Source organism: Thunnus albacares, chromosome 12 (assembly GCF_914725855.1).
Source record: "Thunnus albacares chromosome 12, fThuAlb1.1, whole genome shotgun sequence".
NCBI classification, from domain to species: Eukaryota; Metazoa; Chordata; class Actinopteri; order Scombriformes; family Scombridae; genus Thunnus; species Thunnus albacares.
This window is the reverse complement of record NC_058117.1, coordinates 6,989,393-7,012,928: the sequence shown is the minus strand read 5'-3', so window position 1 is coordinate 7,012,928 and position 23,536 is coordinate 6,989,393. Positions and strand designations below refer to the sequence as shown.

General features: G+C 40.9%; 1 protein-coding gene across 3 annotated transcripts in view; it reads left to right on the top strand.

The window, feature by feature from the left end:
* carmil3 (capping protein regulator and myosin 1 linker 3) overlaps positions 1–23,536 on the top strand; it is a 77,532-nt gene that overhangs the window by 8,140 nt on the left and 45,856 nt on the right. For all 3 annotated transcript variants that reach the window (XM_044368736.1, XM_044368738.1, XM_044368737.1), the window contains exons 3-12: positions 5,419–5,469; positions 6,958–7,017; positions 7,112–7,233; positions 10,745–10,839; positions 11,351–11,421; positions 11,635–11,708; positions 17,447–17,522; positions 18,845–18,933; positions 21,105–21,199; positions 22,551–22,637. In XM_044368736.1, the coding sequence (XP_044224671.1) occupies positions 5,419–5,469; positions 6,958–7,017; positions 7,112–7,233; positions 10,745–10,839; positions 11,351–11,421; positions 11,635–11,708; positions 17,447–17,522; positions 18,845–18,933; positions 21,105–21,199; positions 22,551–22,637 (820 nt within the window). The remainder of the gene's footprint in view (positions 1–5,418; positions 5,470–6,957; positions 7,018–7,111; positions 7,234–10,744; positions 10,840–11,350; positions 11,422–11,634; positions 11,709–17,446; positions 17,523–18,844; positions 18,934–21,104; positions 21,200–22,550; positions 22,638–23,536) is intronic.

Below are 23,536 nucleotides of genomic sequence, written 5' to 3'. Positions count from 1 at the left end.
CAAGTACATCAAGTGTGTTCTACAGATCTGGGTCTACCTGTTGATGATGAGTCTATACCATGGAACAAAGTGTGGGGTACAGTGGTAGAATCCTCTAAGATCAACAGATCCACTTGAACTTTGGGTGGGGGTGGGTGGGAGGGGTCGCCACCAGTAGGGTGTGTGGGGAGAGCAGGGTAAAATGTTTAGAAATACTGTATATGTCCTGTATTTTATGCGTATTGGCTGTAATTTCCTTGCTCCTTTTGAGAAAATTAAAAAAAAACATTTGATCACAAAAAAAGTATGATATACTCTCTGTCCACTTATTAGGTTCATTTGTACAATCTATTGCAATCCAGTACAATAGCTCTGCTATCCTAAATTCAACTTTCATAAAGCTGATACATTTTCAGTTTTTGTTGAGACTGTTAGGAATATGATAATTATACTTTGTTCATTATTTAGATCACAGTGGGGGGTCTACTGGACTATATTATATTGAAAGGTATTAATATTTTGTCCAGCACATTTACATACATGAGAAGGCTAAGTTTTAGAAATTTGTGCAACAAAATCCAGCACAGAACTGCCTATTGTGCACATTGCTGGTTACTTTGTCACTTGAATAATGCACTTGTACTTTTTAACTTGCGGTTGTGGCAACAAAATATGATTAACGTGACAACTTTCCAGAGTTGTGAAATCTTGTCTCATAGTATTATAAACTGTTGTGTGTTCCTGGATCGTTACCTGAAGCAACACGCTCCTACCGAAGCAGCTCCTTGCATTTATTTAACGCCCACTTGTGTCAGTAGATGTATGGAGAGAGATTTCATTGACACTGAGGCAAAACTCCACCCATTGGTGCTCCTAGACAGACACATTTATTTAATCTGAGATCATTGCATTTGACAATTACAAGTGTTGTAATTTACTTTTCCATTCAGCCCACTTTCCCTCATCTTTCTTGATCTAAATCTATCACAGCTTGGCTACATTTCTGAAATACCGTTTCCCAGAGAATGTGACTGACCATCTTGTGACTGACTTGGTGCAGAGAGCAATATAGCATCCAAAGCAACAAAACTGGTCCAGCATAGCCAGGAAGACTTCCAAATGCTGTTTTTGTGGATTTTTATGACTTCATTATCACTATATAATGACACCATATAGAAAGGACTGGGGGAGGGAGAATGGTGCAGACTCACAAGGACAGAGTCCTGATACAAACCCAATATTTTTGTACTGTGGAAGGTTCATGTTTTAGACAACTGAACCAGCAGGACAGTGAATATATGATCACTGAGGCACACATCGTGAGTGGTGGTAAACACAGTCTAAAGCAGGAGACCCACTGAATTGCATAAACAACTTGTACAGTTTAAATGGTGAGACTGGGCCTTGCTTTCAGCTCAGATGACACTGTGTTGCAGAGAGAATCCAACTGTGTGTTGGACTATGAAAGAAAGCCGAGTACAAAGCAGTAAAGCAGAGACAGGCAGCGCTAGCGGCAGAATCTTACATTCTCTCGGTGCTTACACCGCTCTGTCAACACCCCCGATTTTTTTGTGTAATATGCTTGCGTAATGGCGAACATTACCACTGCATCCATATTATCCACGATTTCTTTTCACGGCTTTTCCCTTTGAGACGCTCTGCGTGGAGTCATTTTCTCTGCGAGTATCCGGATTTACCATCTGACGGTGCGTGGCGAGAGCTCAGTGCTGTAATTAGGTCTGTGCTTTCTTTGATTATCATAACACATGTTGGTAGCCTGTGGCAGAGAGTCTATGAAGTGTGACTACTGACCTTCTCTCATCCCCCATGAGGAGGAGACAAAGGGTAAATGTGTGTGTTGCCTTTTAGCCCTGCCAATACACACAAAGTATATCTCTGCCTCTATCTTTCCATCCTATTCATTTCCTTTCTCTCCTTTTGCTCCCTCACTCTTATTGTCCTGATCCTCCTGTACCCACCCCTCCTCTCTTCTCCCTCTCTTCTTCCTTCATCCATTTGGCCTCTCCCGCACTCGCCGCTCGTCTCTATCTCCATCCCACATCCTCAAATTTGCTCATAGTTTTTTATTTTCTTCTCCCCTTCTTCCTCTCATCCCATTCAACCAATCCCTGCCACTTTTCAGCCTCTTTTACTTCATCTTGTACACTCATCTCTTTCTCCCATCTACAACCCTGCAACCCCTTCCCATTATCTGTCTCTTTTTCCCTGTCTTCTCTCTCTTTTTAAGAGGTCCTCTGGCTTTCAGAGCGCTTGCTTGCCATTTCTTTGATTTAGAAGCATTGGACTCAGTTTTTATGGGAGAATCTGGAACAAGATATGTGTTGTTTTTGAGCTTTGCATTTATTTCCTCTCATTTGGCTTCATCTCTCCCTCTCTCTTTTCATTCACCCCCCCTCTCCCCCCCCCCCCCCCCCCCCCCCCTCTCTCAACCACTCTAAAGTCCACTTTTAAAGCAGAACCTGGGGCATCTGTGCTTTCAAACCCCCCTGTCACCTACGCACACATGCATGCACATAAGCTGACAGATTGACTGATGGCAGGGTTGCGTTCTTATGATGCTGAGTTCACTTGAGTGATGGTGACTGACTGTGTGTGTTGCTGTGTGTGTGTGTGTGTGTGACAGAGAGAGAGGAGAAACAGGCAAGCGTAGTCTAAAGCCAGCTTAGCAGGCTGTTGTGCATCATTATACGTGCATGAGAGTCCAAAAGGAGTGCGTGTTGCTGTACCAGCATGCTGGACTTATCCAAATGTCTGTATCGGAATGTTTCTGATTTTGCACTGTGTGTATGATGTGTGCGTTTGTGTGTTTTAAAATGCCCTTGCGGTCGGGCCAGAAATACCGCAGGCGGCCAAATCTGGCACTGATCCTTGGCTTGTTCCCTCTGAGGCATCACTGCGACTCTCTCTCTCTCTCATACACATACACACGACCCAGAGACACACTTTGATTTGCACCATCTCCTTTGAAGTGCAAGACCCAGAGCCTGACAGCTTATGATTAATATAAGCCCCCGCCCTCTGCCCTCCGCGCTGCACGTTCGTACAAACACACACAGCCAGAGAAAGATCCAGTTGTTGTTTTCAGCTCGTACGCGCACGTACTGTACACACACACACACACACACATACACACACTCTCTGTCTGTATGACGCACACTCCCACCCTGCCCTCGCGGTCCGCTTCGGGGGCCGGCTGGCTGCCTCTTTGAACTAGCGCTTCTGACACTGTGCCATCACAGCAAGGGCACCTCTGAACCCCCATCCCAATATCTTCACCTTCTCTCTCGCCACTTCCTCATCACTTTTTCAAAAATTTGTCACCTGCCGTGTCCGTGGCTGGTCGGGTCAAAAAGTCGACCATCTCATCTCGGAGGATTTCCTGGGTCGAAAAAAAAAAAAAAGGAGTCTTCGAGCGGCTTTTAGGATTTTCAATTGATCCGTGAAGGAGGATGTAGCTGGAGCCACATGAAGGGGAAAAAAATCTGGTCCCTGTTTAAAGTCGGCTAGTGGGGCTTTAGTTTAGCTCTGGCTATTTGGACTAATTAATATTAATACAGTAGTTGGATAATTTACCTGTATGCTTCAGAAAGAAACCATTTTTTTGTTACTTGAGAAAAATCCTATTTGTTTCACCTCTCTTTCAGACGACTGGTTCATGTGATACCCCTCATATGTATTGAATAAATATCCCTCAGATTTTTCCTTCACCTCTACACTTGCCCCATCCAAGAAGGCAAAAAATAACTGTCTGGAGTATTGATTGTCTCTAATGATACCTCAATAGGCTGGTAATGATATATCAAGAGAGGAGAAACCCTACGCAAGAGGCCTTGTTCAGCACCAGAGGATCAAATCGGCACCCGTCAGAGGGCCTGCATTATTGATGCCTCTGTTTACATGATGAGACCATCTGTCAGGATTGTGAGACTTTTGAAGGGAGTGGATGTATCTGTCTTTCATTTTCACACTATATATATCTCTTTTTCCTCTTTCTGTGCGCCTCAAGGTCCCATCACGCTTCCCCCGCTTCTTTCTGGATTTATATAACAGAGTTTTCAAACTTGTCAAGGTGCTGTGATTGGACTTACAGTCCTCTGCAAAGGCCCCTCCACTGGCTTAGTGTGTTTTGTTTTTTTTATGTTGGGGAGGGGGGTGGATATCTTTGGTATCTGTCTGTCTCCTCCCTTTTTAGTCTCTCATTTTCATTCCTCTCCCTCTCCTCTGTCTCTTCTCTGTGGGAGTCTGTTATGGATGTCTATACAGTTAAGACGCACGGCTGATCTGTGAGGCCAGCTTCGCCTTGGGTTGGTGTAGTATAGTAGAGGGTAATCTGAAGACTTTATTATCAGGAGGGAAATCTTGTGTCTCTGTCCTTCTATCGCCTGCTCTGTCTCTCTCTCTTCCGCTCTCTCTCTCTCTCTTTCTCTCTTTGTATGTTTCATTTTCTTTCTCCCTCTCACTGCCACTCAGCGGGGCGCCATTAGCCATTCAGCACAGAGAGACCTTGAGGAATTGAAAGCGACAGAGCAGAAAAAGAATAGAAAAACTGAATCGAGAAAGGAGACAGGGGAGTTGGGAGTTGGGAGTTGGGAGGCGGAGGAAGGGTGAGGGCAGGAGGGGTGGAGTGAGGTGTTAAGGCGGGTGCGAACCAGACAGGGCACTGTGGAACACTGTGGAGATGGAGGGATTAGGGATTAAGGAAGAAGAAATAAACAGATTTCCATGGAGATGAAGAGAGAAATCAGAGGAATGACAGGATGCAAGGGAGGGAATTATGGACCAGACAGGAATGGAATTTGAAACCCAGCTGAAAAAGAGCAAAGAGAAAGTGTGGCCAAGAATTGCAGAGAAAGCCAGGGAGGGATAGAGATGCACAGTGCATGCATGGGGTATGCTAATTATGGATTTTTGAATTATGAATGAGATTAATTACATAGGCAGATGTGAATATATTCACGTTTTCCATCTCCACTTTACCCCAGACACTTTTAAATGGTAATGCATTTCTTTTGGCGAAAGCACACCTCTCTTTTTGCTTACTTTTCCCATCTTCTCTGTCCTCTTTCTCCCGCTTTACTAGCTCCTTGTCTCACCATTAGTTTCCTCCTGATGCAACGAAGCATCTGTTGAATAAGTGCTGCTTAGTTCCATCAACACAACTTACACGCGATAAATCGGACTGTCATATGACTCGCAGTCTCCCCACAATATTTCTTTCACACACACACGCTCACACGCACTATCATCATTAGCCTGCTAATGTCTGGAGTGCTTAGTATGACTTACGAGCCATTGCAATGAACTGCAGAGATGATTTGCTCTCTTTTATGGGGTGTTTGTGCTGTGGTATTTTTTGCTGTGATTTGCATTTTGCATTTCCTGCTCTGTGACAGAAAAATGAATGTGTTCTCCCCTCAGGTCCTGGCAACATGGAGACTGTATCTCTTTGCTGTCAAAGTGCCCACCAAGGTAAATGTTCCCCCGCTCTCAGTGAAATTTTATGGCTTTCACTTGCCAGTCTTGATCTCATGGTAATTCGCAAGAGAGGTGACAAAAAAAAAAAAAGCAGCAGACTTTCAGTGCAGGAGAGAAGAGATAACGATGATGACTGTGGTGATTATGTTTTTGAACGGTAGCAGTGATGATGGCGATTACATTGAAGATGATGAGATGGCAGGTGGCATGAAGCTAGTGGTTTAAAGCAATAGTTCAACATTTTGGGAAATATGCTAATTGGCTTTCTTGCTCAGGGTTATATGAAACCGTGATACCAGTCTCATATCTAAATATGAAGCTACAGCCTGCAGCTGGTTAGATTATGGTTGTTTTTACACTTGGGGTTTTGAATGGATTAAACAGCTAGCCTGGATAGGTACTATGTGTAATACGTATATTTCCCAAAATGTTGAACTATTCCTTTAAGGATTACAGTTTATTTGAACTTATTTAAGTAGTCTTTGCCACCATTTTTGAGTCACCACAACAATGTACACACCAAAATAATTGCTGAGATCTGAGAATGTGGTGACATTACCACAACAAAGTCCAACAGAGATAAGCAGTCAAACAATCAGGCAGCTTGTAATCAAACTAACATTTTAAGTGCTTCATTTTCTTTGGTTAGTGTGACACATGTGGATTCCAGTTTAATAATCTCTTAAACCCCAATGACCCACTTGTGAATCAGTTATTACAAGCATATGCTGTGTAGCCAAACATTGCCCAAGAAATTATATTTCAAATTCTAGTGCATACACTGTACATCAGGCAGAATTTTGGATAAATGTTTCTAAAATGATGACAGACAGTGTGTAATAAGATTATTTTAACAACCTTAGGGCTACTTGAGGGGGAAAAAGGGAATAACTGTGCTAATGGGTTAGGCGACATTTCCATTTGTTGAATTGTCTAGTCATGTTCACCTATCATGGCATGGTTGGTGACGTGTGAGTCTGAAAGTTTGGAAATTACTCTCACTTGCAGGCCAAGCAGTAGTTTCTCTATGTCTCCCAAAGTCAAGTGAGTCAAACTACAGTATATCTGCATGTGCAGAATTGACGTGGCTAGTATTAGCTTTGATTATTTTCCACCTCTAAAATAACCAGTTGTACATACCAGTTGCAATAAACATGTATGCTGTGTGTTTTCAGCTAACAGTTTGGGTAATAATCTTACTGTCAGTTGTTACTATTACAGTTTGCCTAATCTTAGGGTTTGATTAAAACTGGTTTGATTGTCTAACTGCTGTTTCTTGCCCCATCTGACTTCTTTTAAGCACTGTTGTCACATTCCTAAATCTAAGCAAATACTTTGGTGAGTACAGTATTTGTGTGAATGATAGAACTGATAGAACTGCCAAAAAGATTCAAGTTGTAAAAATAGGTATATTTCCTATGAAGATTATGTAAAATGAGGACTTCAGACCTGACCACAGTGATGTTTCTCTGCTGTTTTCAGGTGGAGGTCACATTCAACTTCTTGGAAATCAGAGCAATGAACACTTATCCCGAGCATCAGGTGACACACTGAAGTCTAAATTTTTCCTGCTTTTTGGACATTCATAACAATATAAAGCATTACTATGAAAACATCTCCTGTCCACACACTACAGGTTGTCATCGATACAGACAAGACCACCTACTCGCTGAGACTGCAGAGCCAGGACCAGTTGGATCACATGGTCAGCCACATCAACTACGCCCTCTCTCGAGTCTTCAACAACTCCATTTATGCGTAAGCCTCACCGAGCATCCTCGCCTCGAGCAAAAAAACAAGTCTTTCTGTTTTTGTATTGTGTGTGCTGAGGAGCAAAGACAAGTTGGCTGACGTTAACAGCACTCGACAGTGCGTTGGCAAACTTGGCAGCTTCACTTTTGGGCAGCTTTCCTCTTCAGCAGCCAAATGCATTCTTGTATTGTTGTAGTTTTCATCCAACCCATTTCTGTGTCACGGTTAGACTTTAACACCCAGCAATCACTGGGATTAAATCAACCAGCTGACACTGAGTAGGCTGTTACCTGAAGGCATTGTGTTGGCTCTTTTTTAAATTTTTTTAAGCTGTTTATGTAGTAAAAGCAGTGAGTAGCAGAAATACACAGCCACTGACGGAGCTATAGACTCACGCTGCCAGTCAAAAAGCTGTTCTTACACAGTAAAAATCCTAAAGTGGGCACTGTATGGCCTCTTCACTTTCTAAAAAGGGAAGTACAGTGGATACGCACTAGAAAAAGCAGAAAAAAAGCCTGGATAGAGTTGAGTTGAGTTCAAGTGCTGAGAATGTTTGTCCCATGGCCATGTGAATGTATGGGTGAGCAGGCAAGCAAGGCAGAGTGTATTCCTCTCTCTCTTGGGTCTCATCTACAATTTCTAAGAGCAATGGGATTGACTGTGCTCCGGCTATTGACCTGCACAAGGCTATCTCTGCACTCTATCATCCTTCAGAATGGCTCTTTTCCATTAGGGCCACTGCAGATGATTGCTTCCAGTGAGAGCATTTAAAAAGAATAAAGAGAGAGTGGAGAACAGAGGGAGGGAAGTTGTTGTGGGTTTGATTGTGCTGCCTTGTAACTGATTGGTGCCGCTGTACATGATGCAGATAGTATCAAGATAACGCACACATACGCACACACACTCTCCATGAGCGGATGGTGATTGTGGAGATAAGGTGGGGATTAAGGTCACGGATGTGGTTAGGTGTTGTGTGTGATTTGTTGACAAATGGGATTAAGGATGGTGTGTGTTGAATGCAACAGTACAGCGGTGTAATCCTATCAAAAAGCCAAAGCAGGTACAGCACAGTATTAAGTGCGAACACGGTGTTTACTTTATGATCCCGGTCCTCACTCGTTTCTGCTTACTGGATGGTTTTTTTTGTCAAAGAAGAATTTAAAAGAGAACAACCAGTAAGCTGAGGAATATCTGTCCTTTTTTATATAATTGCAGTAGGGAGCAACGGTAGCTTCAAACAGCATCCCGGGGATCCAATTTTACAGTTTACGTGTTATTTATTCACTTCCAAAGCAATGTCATAAGCAGTTTCGACACTACAGATGTGCACTTTCCATCTTCACTCTGACTAGAGCAGCTATAATCAATGAAAACAAGTCTGCTGCAAATTAGCATCTTGCCAAGACATATAAGACAGGTATAATTTTAAAAATATTATGCAGCTGTGCTCATTTAGTAGGCATAGGCTAATTCTGGGCCTGAATTTTTGTAAGTCAAATAACCTTTCACTTGCTTGATTTAACTGGAAGTTGTCTGAGAATGTGTTTTTTATTTATAACAATGTCTTGGAGGATGCGTGCTGGCAGGGAGTGGGAGGATTACCCTTATTTACACCTGATAGCAATTCATTGCCCAAGAGACTATACTCTGGTCTCTTGGGCATTGAATTACTCCACCTGAGCAGCTACAACTTCAGTGTCTTGCTTAAGGGCACTTCAGCAGCAGCAGCAGCTGAAGGAGGAAAGCATAATACTTATCATCCACTTTTCCCCAACCCGTACTTTGGACTACAGGCCTTCAAATCACAACACCAATTCTCAAGAATCCAGGTTTAGCCTCCTCCTGAAAATATAGATAATGAAGATGATACATTTTTAGCTAAGCAGCATGGCTCTGAGGATAGCTATGTTGGTTGTCCAATTTTTTGACTTGAAACTGCTTAATTAATGACTTGTCTTCAGCCTCTGTGTGCAAATATTTGCTAAAATACCAAACTTATATGGTGATCACAGTAAATATACCTGCTTAACATCAGCCTGATAGCTTTGCCAATCAGTTTGTCTGAAGGCCATACTACGTATACTATATATGTACTGTATACAGTATATATATTATATATATATATATTGTCCTATTATTCTGTTTTTGCTGTAAGTTTATAAAAAAAATTCAACACACATTACACATGCATGTCAATTTTTTTTGCAGCTGAATGTAGCTCTTCCATTTCCTTTGTGCTTTGAATTATGGGAGAAAAGTTTTAGTATGCATACTAATTGCTTTGAGTATACTTAATGCTGTCACTGTTCTAGCATGAACACACTACTCAAAACCTGCTTAGCATGGATTTTGGACACAGCTATTGTTGGCATATTAGCATGCTGATATTAGCATTTAGCTCAAAGCACCACAGTACCTGGAGTCTCACAGATCTGCTAGCATGTCGACTGTGAACATGTCGCCTCGTTTCCCTCACTTGCGTCTCTTCCTCGTGCCTTAGCTCTTCCCAGTGAGGATGAGTGTGAGAGATGCGAGGAAGAGACGCAAGGACGAAGGAATTTAATTTATCAAACGGGACGTCCTCGCTCACTCTAGCGTCATTTTGAGGACCCTAAATGTCAAATATGAATAAGTCAGCAATAGAAATGACTAAGTAACAGTTTAAACGTATAAGTTTGCATTTAAAATTAACGTACAATTAATGAACACTTTACACTGTTACTTAATAATTTCTACATATTGATAGCTGGAAGGAAAACACCTGATAACTGCTCCAATGTTTTATCATCATTATCATCATGTGGCTGTCACAGAATAAGACACGAACAGACAATTTAAACCTGCTAATTACTGAAAGAACAGAACCAACATAAATGGACAATATAAACAGCTGTAGCCTGCAGAATATGTTTAAATAAAATGTTGCTTATTTAGTTTGTGAAAGTCCGATGTGCTATTCAGGCTCTGGATGATTTTATAGGAGATGCAGCTGAGCAGCGTCATGTTTTCCTGAAAGAGCTGAGACACACTGAAACGGAGAGGAAGAAAAGAGAAGCCTTTTGGCTCATGAAGAAAAATAGTAGAGTGTTTTTATGATTGATTCATGATTCAGTAATCTTTTATAAATAAATAGGCTATGAGAAGCTGCTGTTGTGCTTTCATTCCTTCTCCACAGGTAGTTTTCCTGATCTGCTGTATTACAATAACAGCCTGACTGTTTATTGTCCTGTCAGATCAGCTGACAAATCAATAAACAGATTGAATCAAAGGGGTGTTGCCTTCTGTTAAAAAACTTCAGCATGGGATACACCTGTGTTTCCTCACTCAGCTCCCCCAGGGGCCTCCTCTCTCCTCGCTCCTCGTCTCCTCCAGATGCATTTAAGGGATTGGAAGATCCTCCGTGATGGTGGAGGGAGATTGGTTTCCGGGTCACGGAGGAGAGAGGACGCGAGGAAGCATAGAATTGGCGAACTGAACACCCTTTGTTGTTTCAGCCTCTTCTCTCTCTGTTTTTCAGTCCTCCTATTTGTCGAGCAGAAGGTGACCTGACCGACGGAAGTCACAAGTTTTCACCAAACTCAGAGTCGTCATTAGAGACCCAGAAAACTTGTGGTGAGTTTGCTTCTTTTTCTCATCATCACACACACACACACACACACACTCATGCATGCATACAGACCTACACACATACACGGAGTTCATCCATTCGGTGGCTCACTGACTCACACCAAATCCTTAAGTGGGTCAGAAGACCAAAGTTGCTGGATGCACTCCCTTTCTGCTAGTAATCCTATTAATCTACAAGAAGAGCTCCTTCATGGTGCAATACTTTCATCTCACCTCAATATTTACAGCTAATCTCTCCCTCTCTCTCTCTCCCTCTTTCTCTCTCTCTCTCTCTCTCTCTCTCTCTCTCTCTCTCTCTCTCTCTCTCTCTCTCTCTCTCTCTGCTGACTATCTCTGTCTCGCTCTTTTTGACATCCTCTTTCATCTTTGGCCTGCACCCTTTCTCCTCTTCATTCCTGCGTATGTCCTCTACACTGCTTTATTCTATCCTTGCCATTTCTGATCTGTTGTGGTCTGATTTGGATTGATTTGTTGTCTTCTCTTCTCTATCTCTCAGGTGGTTTTTCTGAGACCTATGCAGCTCTCTGTGACTACAATGGAATTGGCTGCAAAGAAGAAGTGCAGTGGGTAGGGAGACTGTGCAGGCTTTACAAAACCACTGTTGTTTGTTGAGTTTTTATTAGTTTTTATTATCTTTTGTGCAGTTGAACAAAACTAGTAGGCTATCTCTTTAATGTTGCTGTCCTATATATCTCTTGCACTCTGTTACTGTTTTTTTTAATTTTTAATTTCTCTCTCATCTTTCCTCTCTTTCTTTCTTGCTCTGCATCTCCGCTCCAGGATGTTGACACCATCTACCACAGTCAGGACAACCGAGAGTTCAACTTACTGGATTTCAGCCATCTTGACAGCAGGTGACATAGTTTACTTACATCTTAACCACACCTAGGCTCAACATGATGCCAAACATAGTAGTATACAGTGCCGTACAGTACTCCAGCACATTAGATTTGAAATGAAGCAATGCAAATGAGGTTAAAATGCTGACTTTCAGCCTTAATTTGCGGGTGTTTACAATCAACAGGCCACATGTAGGGAACAGAGAGAAATCAGACAAGTTGATACAAACTAAATATGCTCACAGTGACAATGCTAACATGCTGATTTTTAGGAAGTGTGTTTGTCTGCTAATTAGCACTAAGCACAAAGTACTACTGAGATTGATGGGGATGTCATCAGTTTGGCAGGTACTTGGTCAGAAACTGAAGAAGATAAAATTTTGAATTGATGATGGCGCTAGATGAAAATCCATTAGAATATCTGTAGCAAATTCATCCAATAATTTTCACTCAAAACCAAAGATGCCAAACTGATGGCGGAGGAAAAGTCAGATCACCTCTGGGGACCATGAATGTCTGTACCAAATTTCATGGCAATCCATAGTTTTTGAGACAATTCAGTCAGGATGAAAGACTTAATTTTTGTTATCTTTAAATTCAGTCAGAATGGCAACAGATAAGAATTTAAAGTCTTATGTGAAAAGATACCCCTCCCCGCCTTCATCCAACCCTAAACACAAGGGACAATGCGTGCACTGACTGGACGAGTGTACTTTGATCACTATTACCATGTTGCACAAAGTTGTTTACTGTCTTCTTTAGCCTTCTTTATTAAAGCAGTCGGTTTGTTTGGGTGCGCTGTAAACAGATGCTTCTCTTCTTGCATTTCTGATAGAGTAGATACTCAGAGTGTGTTTGCGGCGCCTGTGATCATTGCAAGTGTAATTCTGAATGACTCTCGGGGACCTGTATTACTAAAATGCACTTGCAGCTACCAGCACCGCATGTGTCACCAATCAACCATTACTGAAATCCAAGGTTACTGTAATAGAACATTCAGCACTTAAAACCTCCGTAGTTTTTGTGTCACTGCAAATACATTGTGCTGGAGTAGAGAATACAAAGTAATAAAAACATATCAATGTCCTGATACTTCCTGACCGCACTGTAGACTTTTCCTCTCTGTTCTGCATCATGATGCTTTGCAAAGACAGTATGTGCATCACATCAGCTGTCAGTCCTCGTCTTATCTGACATTAGAGTGGCTATTTGTCTAACAGTACCCTCCCTGGGTAAAATGTTGAGTGCATTAGTCTGCGTCTGTTCAGTTTTATCGCAGCTTTTGGAAGATCATAACCAAGAGGAATGATATGCTTTTCAGGGGCTGAATACATGGAAAACTCAGATCTGTCTTCTCCTCTACCTCCCTGCTGGTATCTTTTTTTTTTTTTTTTTTTTTAAGTCCCTCGTTTCCTTTTCCAGACATGTTGAGGAAGATTGTACATCACCTGAGTGCCGCCGATTTATAAAAAAGATTTGACAGCTGACATGCAAATGGAGAATTCAACCTAGCTTGCTTGTCTTTTGTTTGAGGAATGTCCCGACTGGAGAGGATACATTCTCACTTAAAAATGCAGATCTCATCATAGGAGCGAAGCCTTGCTATGCTGGTAAATCAAAAAGCCATTCATAGAAGCATGATTGCTGCAGCAACTCATGAATATATTAATGCCTTTCATATCGAGAGAAACCCCGATCACTGCATCGCTGTTGTTTTTCCTCCAATTTTTTTCATATAGTTTGTGATAAAGTGAGAGGCTACAAAGGGGAAGCTGCCTGCCCATGCTGTTTTTGAAGATCTTCCTTCAACTTGTTGTTCCCTTGAGCCCTCACTCTAACGCTAAACACTCTTCCCTCGCTTTCCTAGAGAGGCTGTAAGAATTGGAAATTGGTAGAGGAAGCAAAGATTTGACAAATGTACACAAGGAATCACAAAAAGAACAAAACAATGCATGGAAACAAAACCAATCCAGCCAGATGGAGGAAAGAAAAGGTGCAAATGACTGAGAAAAAGGATCTAAGAATCAGCCTTTCTATGATCATGTGCCAGAGGCTATTTGTGGTGCATTACTCTCTTCCTCCCCTTCTTGTCCTTCCACATTTCCATTCCCTCCATCTCCCTTGATTGGGCCCGTCTACCGTTACCGCGAGCGACAGGGTGCTGCTTTTTCTGCTGACTGCTGTCCGTCCAAACATTGTCTCTGCTCATTCCTCCTGACTGAAAGCGGACACCTTTTTTCTCTGGCCCTGTCTCATCCTCTTCTTATCCAGTTTCTGTGTTTTCTCCCCTTTCATTTCCTCAGCTCTCGCTTTCTTTCTGAATCATCATCCATCTCTATCTCTCTCTCTCACTCACTCACTCACACATACACATACACATACACTCTGCCTGTCTCCTCTGGTCCTGTCTGACCACCATGTTGCCGAGAGGACTGTGTTTGTGTTTGTGTGAATTCAGTTCAAGAGATTTTGTGCTGGCATACGTTTCTGTTTGTTTGTTTGTTTGTGTGTGAGAAAGAAATTGTTATGCATTACAGCCCCTAAAACTTCTTGGGGCACCAGTTGGCAATTGACAGTCATTCTCTTGTGTGTGTGTGTGTGTGTGTGTGTGTGTGTGTGTACATTCTCACTAATAGGCACTATCCTGAGTGTAGTGTCCAACTTTTCATCAACTTTCTGTCTCATTTGGTTTTTCCTATTACTGAAGCAGGAATTCAGCTTCACTTGTCACTGTCAGAAGACCTGAGTCTCCCTCTGTACAGGGGTAGAGTGTATTTATTACAGCACAGCATATTGGTGCACCTCAAAATCTAACCATCTTCCAATTGGTTGGTCAAGCTGTCAGCCAGATTGCTGTGAAATTAGTTTTTATGGTCCCCAGTGGATGATTTCTAATAATGTCCTGATGATGTCTTCTGACCTTTTACTCTAATGCCACTTATCAAGTCAAAATAGCCAGAATATTATAGATATAAGAGCTATAAATATTCATTGTCCCCTCAGGATGAATGATAATGTTTATGACCCCTGCTGACCTTGTGTGTGTATAACTACAATTAGAGATTTGTGTTCAAGAAATATGAAAATCTAATGGGCAGATTGCCAAGATATTTATAGGGCACATTCATACTTGCCCAATCTAATCTAATAGGCTTACTGCCATAAAGATTTCTGAGCATATTCATGCTGCCAGGGAGACTTTGATTTGAATGACCCCATGACCTTTTCTCCAGTGCCACTTCAGGACAGACTCTATCTTAACCTGATTCCCAGAGGAGTCTAAGAATATCAAAATGATCACCAGTCTAATGATGTGCATATTGTTGGCTGTAATAGATGTTGCGGCCTTTTATTGGCTGCTGGCAGGCCTGAAAGGAGAGGTTCAGAAGTCAGACAGAACTCTGTTAACACAACATCTACACTGAAAGAGTAAAGGAATCACTGGAGAAACACAAAGAAAGGAACTCTTTCTATGCACATGTGCATGTACTTAAAGTTTGGTGACTTACAAGAGACAGTTGAGCTCATAGGACTTGGTCCTGTGAGCTAAATATGAGACCTGATGCAGCAGTGGCCGAGATGTTCTGACCTTTTAGGCCCTGTTTACACCTGGTATAAACATTTGATCTGTATCTGGACACATTATCTGGATAGTGACATCCAACCCATGGGTCTCTGCATTTACACCTGGTATTAAAATGCATTTTCATTATCTCAGTTGGATCTCATTATGCAAATTAACTAAGCAGAGCTGGTGGACTTGTCAATAGTCATGGCTTCAAGGTCATAGGAAGCAATGCCAGGAAAGGACATCATTCTTTTCTAAATCACTTTTAGCGAGGGAAGACTTCTAGCTACTGTTATTACTTATAGCTTTGAGTGTGACCTTTCAACTTACTGGGCTGATTTTGTTCTGATGAATGTGGTCATGCTGTATGGATGCATTTACACCTGGCTGAGATCTGATCACAATGGAAGCCTGACCATCGCTCAATTGTATTGCGATCACAGCGTGCTCTGAGTGCATTTACACCTTGCACATTTTAATGACAGATGTAAATGGGGTACTAGTCCCCAAGTGCTGGATCCTCCAATTCCCATAATTCAAATCAGTAATTATACACAATACAGTTTGTAAAAGGGTCTTTCTATGAAAAATCTGAAGTCTCTAAACCAAGATGATGACAGTTATTTTCTCAGATATTATACTGTACATCTGTTTTCACAGTCTGTGTGGTATTCCTCATGATGACTCTGAATCAGCCTTTTAAGATTTTTTTTTGTCTTGTTTGTATTAAAATTCACAAAATTTGAGTCTGCACGGTCAGTAAGTTGCACCAGTTGACTGAATGCTGACTGAAAAGCAGAATCCATACTGTATTTAGTAAAATTCATGGCTGGCCTCACATACACCTGCTAACATGATTTTATAACTATACTTGTGAGGACCATCTACAGTATATTACATCACTCTGTACCTCAGCCTTCACCTTAACCCAACGCTTGCCTGAAGTTCATTCTAACCTTTAACCCTGAACCTAATCCTAAACCAAAACTTAACCTTAACCCTCACCGTAACATCTTAATATGAATCTTAACATGAAATCCGAGTCCTACACCTAAATGAATCTGTGCAAAGTAAACTGTAAACAGCGACAGATTGACCTGCTGTGCAAACATGTCCTCGTGTACTTGGACATGTACAAGACGACTCATGAACACCAACGCACTGCATGACTGAGTGAGACGTCATAGAGGTCAATTACATGTCCTGCTGTCAAACATAAATCAACCATCAGTGTTGATGATGAATCTTGACATGTGCATCACACACACACACACACACACATACACATACACACACGCACACACACACACACGCACAGAGGCTCAGCTGTGTTAGTCAGGGTTGACTGTTCTGATGGCTGGAATGGCAATGAAAGAGGAACACAGCTTGTAGCCATTTTACTCCTCTGAGATAAACTGTAATGTCTCTGCTACTGCAGTTACTGGCAACAGGGCCCTCCCTGGCTAAATTACTCTTTCTTCCTCTCTCTTTCTTTCTCTTTGTATTTTCTTTTTTTCTTTCTGTCTCTGTCTTTCTGGCTGTCTTTCTTTCTTTCTTTCTCTCTTTTTCACTGTCTGGGCTTATTCTCTCTCTCTCTCTCTCTCTTTCTCTGTCTCTGTTGCTGCTTGTTTGTCTGATGATATATAGCAGGTGTAGCAGCAGTGTGGCTTTAGTTGGACCTTGGAGACTTCTAAAACTCTCCCTCTCTCCTCTCTCTTTCTGTTTCTCCTTCACAAACACACACACACACACACACGCACAGGATCGTCCGTGGGGTGCTGTGTCTGTTTGCACAGCAGTGGAAGTAGCAGTGTTTGAGGTCTGCAGCTGGGATCAAACTGTGGCTTTATTGAATAATCCACTGACCCGGCTATCGATCTTTACATCTCTCTCTCTTCTTCTTTTTTTTTTTTCTCTCATTCTCTGTTTCTCCTCCTCAGTGGGGCTGCAGTATCAGTCATCTTTTAGAAAGCAGCCCTGCCGATAGTGTTCTCTCTGTGTCACAATGATAAACTGCTTTCACAAAACGGGGAGCACAGAAAAAGTTTGGCCCACGATAATGTGAATTTATGGATCAATGACATCAAATGGTTTTGAGCAGATGGAGTTCGCTAATTTAAAGATTTGAATTTTATCTGTTATGTGTGTGTGTGTGTGTGTGTGTGTGTGTGTGTTTCCATTCCAGGGACTTGGCAGTGATCGTGGCATCCATTGCGTACAACACCTGGTTCACCAAGCTGTACTGCAAAGACATGCGCATTGTAACTATCTTTTTTTTTTTTTTTTTATGTCTCACTTATAAACCTTCAGCCAGATGTAGATTACTCATCACTTTATTTTATCTTTTATCTCTTAAGTTTCCTCTGCAGCCTGCGTGTTATGAGAAGACATTTATTTTTATTGAAACTGCTTGTTTATGTGCTCATTCGCCAGACTTCAGTTCAAAGAAATTTCTATCAAATGATGGTTCTGGCATCAGTTAGCATTTTGTTACTCAACTTAAATTAACCATTGATTTGGACCAATGCACTGTGTATATAAAGCCTCTCTGGAATGTCAATTTCATTTCTGGGGGACAATATAGTAAATAAAAATCAAATGAAGAAAGCATGTCTATAAAGATGAGTTAAGACAGGATTTTAAAGAGGACACTGTTAAGTTTGCCCTCAGCATAGTTTTAAGCACTGATTTAAGATGATATGAAAATTATTGATGATTAGCGTTAGATTAAGTCATTAGTCTGCGTTTGAACTTCATTAAATCATCTCACTCTAGTGATCATTAAAGCCCCTGTCATGTGGAATTATCTTGGAAACAAACAAAAGTTATGTTTACATTCTGTGTTTCTTACCAAAACACATTGTGTGTATCCTTGAGGTCTAACAAATACGTTAAAACATTTTTTTTTTTTTAAATATTTTGAGTCCTGCTTTGTTTTCATCCATGTTTACTTGCTATCAGTCTTCTTCTTCACTGACTTTGCTGCAGTATTGCCAGGCATCTTTGCATGTTACCAACTGTTGATCAGTGTGTACATAATACTAACAAAATGGGCACCAACTTGTAAAAACATTGCTCCATAGTGATACTAGTGGTCAGAAACTCCACAGGGTACCTTTTAAGTAAATTTCTATAACATTACACATTCATGGATAAATAAGTAACACTCCAAGTTAAAATTCTGAAAAAAAAAAAATTTTTAGTTGTTAATATTTATAAGAGTTAAACACTCAAAAACATGAAAACTGACATCATAATTGTGATTGGTGCATAGAAGTATGTGATATCACTTTTTTTCCAACTGAGCCCCACCCAATTCAGACCAGTGAAATGAGCACACAAATACACAGAGCCCAAATACAGAAATCTCTCATGTAAAATAGGTCATAGGTTTACAGTGATTTAAAAAAAACAACAACAAAAAAAACACACTGAATGCGTTTTTGTTTCTTTTTTTGTTACTTTGAAACTTGATTTCAAAATCTAATCAAGTCTATTAAACTAAATGCTCACATGTTCAGTCTCGTTTGAACTGGAGGCTTCTGGTCACAAGCTTCTGTGTGTTTTTTTGTTTGGTCTCCAGGGGTCGGAGGTGGTGGATCAGGTTCTGCACACAGTCAGCAAGTCCAACAGTCTTGAGGAGCTCACTCTGGAGAACGCAGGACTCAAATCGTAGGTTTCCTCCCGCCTGACATCATCTACCACCTCACCTGTCACCTCTCTTTATTTAATTCAATTTCCTCTCCTTTTCTTCTCCTCACACCTTCACCTCTCAAACACTCCTCCGCCCCCTCCTTCTTTGTTCTCTCTACCCTCCCCGGCCTTTTCTCTCCCCTCTCCTGTTCTCCTATGCTTGTGTCCTTTCCTCTCACTTCTATCTACCTCATCTCACCTCTCAATTCCTCTGTCACCCTCCCACTCTTCTCTGCTGTCTTGACCTTTCCAATTCTGTTACTCCTCCTCTCCCCCCTTCCTCTCACCTCTCTTAACCTACACTCTTTCATCATTAACCACTAAACCTCCCCTCTCCTCTTCCTGTAGCAGGCTTATTGTTTCTCCATTGAAACATTATTAAAATTTTAGGCTTCACCTGGCACGACTTGTCACCTTCTATGCATTCCTTATTTAGTATTAATTGAGATGAATTGGCTGCCTTGGGGCTTGATGATTTACTGCAGTATACCAAGTTTTTATACTTTAGTGTATTAAATCATTTCCAACAGAGAGGGCAATTTTTATCAGAAGCTCTCCACATGTACTGCACCAAAAGCTGACGGTGAAAAACTGCATGTTAGTGAGAGTATAGATACTCAAACTGTATTTGACTGCTGAATGATTTAAAAGACTTCCACTCAAATATACTTTCTGATATATGATATATTAAATATTGAGACATTTTAAGAGGAGGGGGCAGAGGAACCAACTATAAACACAATACTGACACCTTTACAAAGTTATTATGGCAAACATGCTAGCAAACAGTTACCTCTTTACACATCTAACAGACACAGAACAGCATTATTTTGGAGCCGTGTTATTGCTGACCACCAGACAAATGTAGGTCTGATACTGAAACTACTTTTAACTCTGTTTTTGGTCTCTAAGAACTCCTGACTAAAATATCTGGCTCTTTAGCTGCTTTATGCTCCACTGTGTTCACCAGCTTGCCACTGACTTTTTATGTCTGCCATTTTGGTGCAGAACGGTGAGAGTGAACCAAATCAGTAAAGCTGAGGGCTGTAAAACCAAAACAGGCTTAAGATGAAGGTCATATTAAATTTTGCATTTCCCCTCATTTCTATCAAGTGTGTACTGTAAACATCTTTTAGCTGAGTATCTGTCGATGTCTGAGGATCAGACTAGGATGTCTGAGTTTATGTACTAATACCAAAGCAATACTTTATTTGATTTGAGTGTCTAAAAGCTATTGGTGTACAAGAACTTTGCCTAAATCAGTGAGCTAATTAGCGTCTAGCACAATTTGCAAGAAATATCTTATCACATGATAAGTCCATGTAAACAAGACTAACACCCCATCACAAATCACTCCCTTTCATGACTCTCCATATAATAGATACTCAATAGTTCACTCAGTAGTGAGCAGCAGGTTGAGATTTCCAACATTTCATCATTTTGCATCATAACTGTCAGCTGTAGAGTTGAAGAAGGTCATTTTTGAAGCTATGTAATGTAGCACATTGCACTGAGGGATTGTTAGCAGAGAGTGGTGTACATGCCATGGACACTACTTTTCTTGCTCCACTGTGAAATTTTTGAAGTCATTATATATACTTTACATATACATACTCCAAACTCAGACTCTCAAATACAGTGCCGGAGGGTAAATATAGTACACTATATTAAATAAGGAGTGATTTTGGACTCAGCCAAAAGAATCTGACCGAGCATTCGATGACAACTTTCACTACCTGACAGTTGTGATGCTGTGCTACAGTTACATATCTGTGGCTATACCCAAAAAGTATAGCCTATAAGTTTAATTTGGAGCCCCACTCTGTCTTTTTTTACCCCTGATAATACAGTAGAACTTTTTATTGTGCACTGTTAAAAAGTAACTCAACTCCTTTACATGTTACCTTTTACAGCCCAAACATCTAAAAAATACAAATCAATTAGAATTTCTGTGAAGGGACAATACTGCCACTTTAGTAGGATATTTGATACTTATCACAAAGATGTGTAAATGTGGAACTTGGTGCATTCAGGTAAATTAGGGAAATCTCTTCAACAGATTTACTCAGGTTTTCTTTAAAGTTGCTAATTCAATCTTACTCCAAAAACACAAATATTCATTGTGCCTTTTGTGTCTTTTTTCTCTCCAGGGACTTTCCACAGAAGATGGCGTCGGCACTGTCGGAGAACCCAGCCTCGGTGATTCACTCTCTCAACCTGGCTCACAACACACTAGACAACCAAGGTACCAGCCTGTACTCGGTGAACTGTCTCTCCCTCCTACTGCTCTCTCTCTCAGGGCACGTCTGATTGTTCTTTTGCTTTTACTTCACTGCGGCTTTTGTTTGCTCTCAAAGAATTCAAAATCAATCTCTGTCCTCTCAGAACCCTTATTTTCGGTTTCTCTTTGTTTTTCTATTTTTTCGTCATCTATCTTTCATGCTATATCTATGAGGAAGAGAAATGTTTTTTTTTTTGTTTTTGTCTCGCCCACAACGTGCCACACAAAGCGAATGTCTTTTGTCTCCCTGCATACAAACACACACACACACACACACACACACAAACACACACGTTTCACACAGCAGAAAAGTATATAGAGGTTGACATAACAACAGTGACTGATACAGTCATAACAGGAGAGGAGAATGTGAGTTTCTCTATGTGTGTGTGTGTGTGTGTGTATGCATGTGTGTGTTTGCCAGGGTCAGCCTTTGCATGCATGTCAGTATGACTCAGTTAATTCTGTCCTTCCATTTGACACGTCGCCCTAATAAATTCTTTGTACTCACACTAACAATGCTTCATTTGTTTGTGTGTGTATATGTGTGTGTTTTATGTGTGTATAAACAGCGCGTGGACTTACTTCATTGTGATTACAACCACAAAAGTGATGCAGCCTTTAACTACCATCCCAATAATACCCATAATCACAGTTAAGAATGACCTTCAATCAGTGTTGTGCCTATTGTTTTTTTTGTCTTTCAAAATGAGAGGTGTGTACATGCACATTAATAAAACTGAGGAAGCCAAGAAGATGCAGTAACCATGAAAAAAGGTTTTAAAATTACAATGAAACAGATTTTTAATAAAGCACAGCCTTTTTTAATATTAGCACTGCCGCAATGTGTTTAATAAAATTGCTGAGCTGAAGCTGTGTGTTATGTAATCTGGCTTGGCATATGGTATTCATATAGGTTTGTATCTGCACTGGGCATGTGGGAGAAACTGTGTTTGTAAAGTACAGTATGTCTTGTGTATTTTTTTGTGGGTGTGATTATATTGTATGTGTATGTTTTGGAGGGGATGTATGGAGAGAGGTTGCATTTTAGCTTGATATCCAGTGGCAAAGCTGTGTGTGGGCTGACTTGATTGTCCTACTCATAACTCTTCAATAGTGGATGGATGTAGGCCTGTGTGTGCGTGTGTGTGTGTGTGTGTGTGTGTGTGTGTGTGTGTTTTTAATTAAATGAAGCTATTTTTGTCTTCCCCTCCTTGTTTCTCCTTACTCCTCTCTTTGTTTAATCTCTTCCTGTTATTATCTTTCCTCTCTCTTTGTCCTCCTCCTCCTCCTCGTCCTCCTATCCTCACACCAGGAGTGTCCAACCTGATTCAACAAGTGTGTCGCCTCAACAAGGGCCTGCGCCTCCTCAATCTCTCCAAGACCTCCCTGTCCTCTAAGGGTAGGAGTGCTCCTCTGACACACAGCAGCCCCTAGTGGCTGTCACTGCACACAAACACACATTAAACGCAAGTGAATGTCCAGTTAAGTTTTGGATTGGGTACAAACAGTCAAGGACATTTCAGCAGAGTGGTTGTTTTGAATCCCAGTTCCTCTGCTCAGAGAGCAGTCTTTTTAACCATAAGGCTGCCCTGCTGCCTGAACTGAAAATGTATTGGTGCTGGCACTTACTCACACAGATAAACAGACCCATGCTCGTACTTTATGATCCATCTACCAAATGATAATCAGGTCAGAATCATAAGCAGTTGATCTGTTTTACCCTAAAATCCTATGTAGGCATTAGTGTAGTGTCCTAGTTTCAGTTCTATTGCTTTTATCCCAGACAATACAACTATCCGCTAGTATTACAGCAGACTCAAAAGGATAATATTGATACAGACCTAAATCCATACATTTATAGCTTAATATTCGGTCATTATAGCTTATTTCATAGCATTTTGATCTTTCATAGCATTTATGGTAGGTGTTTATCTGTTTTAGCTGATATCATGATTTTATTTTTTTACTGAGTTGCAAGAGAAGTGTGCTGCCTGACAAAGGCAAAACACTGTAACTACATATTTTAAATGCATAAAACCATATAAAGATTTTTATGTCATTGAAATTTAGATTTTTGTGAAAACATTTTAGCGGTAACTACAAAACAAAGCTAAAAGCTAAGTGTTTCACTTGTACTGTCAATGTGGTAAAGCTAAAGATCATTTTCCACAATGTAGACAATAATGTTCCTAAGTAACTAAAAACCAAGCCAAATTGCAGTTTATCTCTCTGGGCTCATTAAGCCACTGTCACACTTATTGCAGAAGCTAAAGCAAGAGAGTTCTGTCAAGTGAAAGC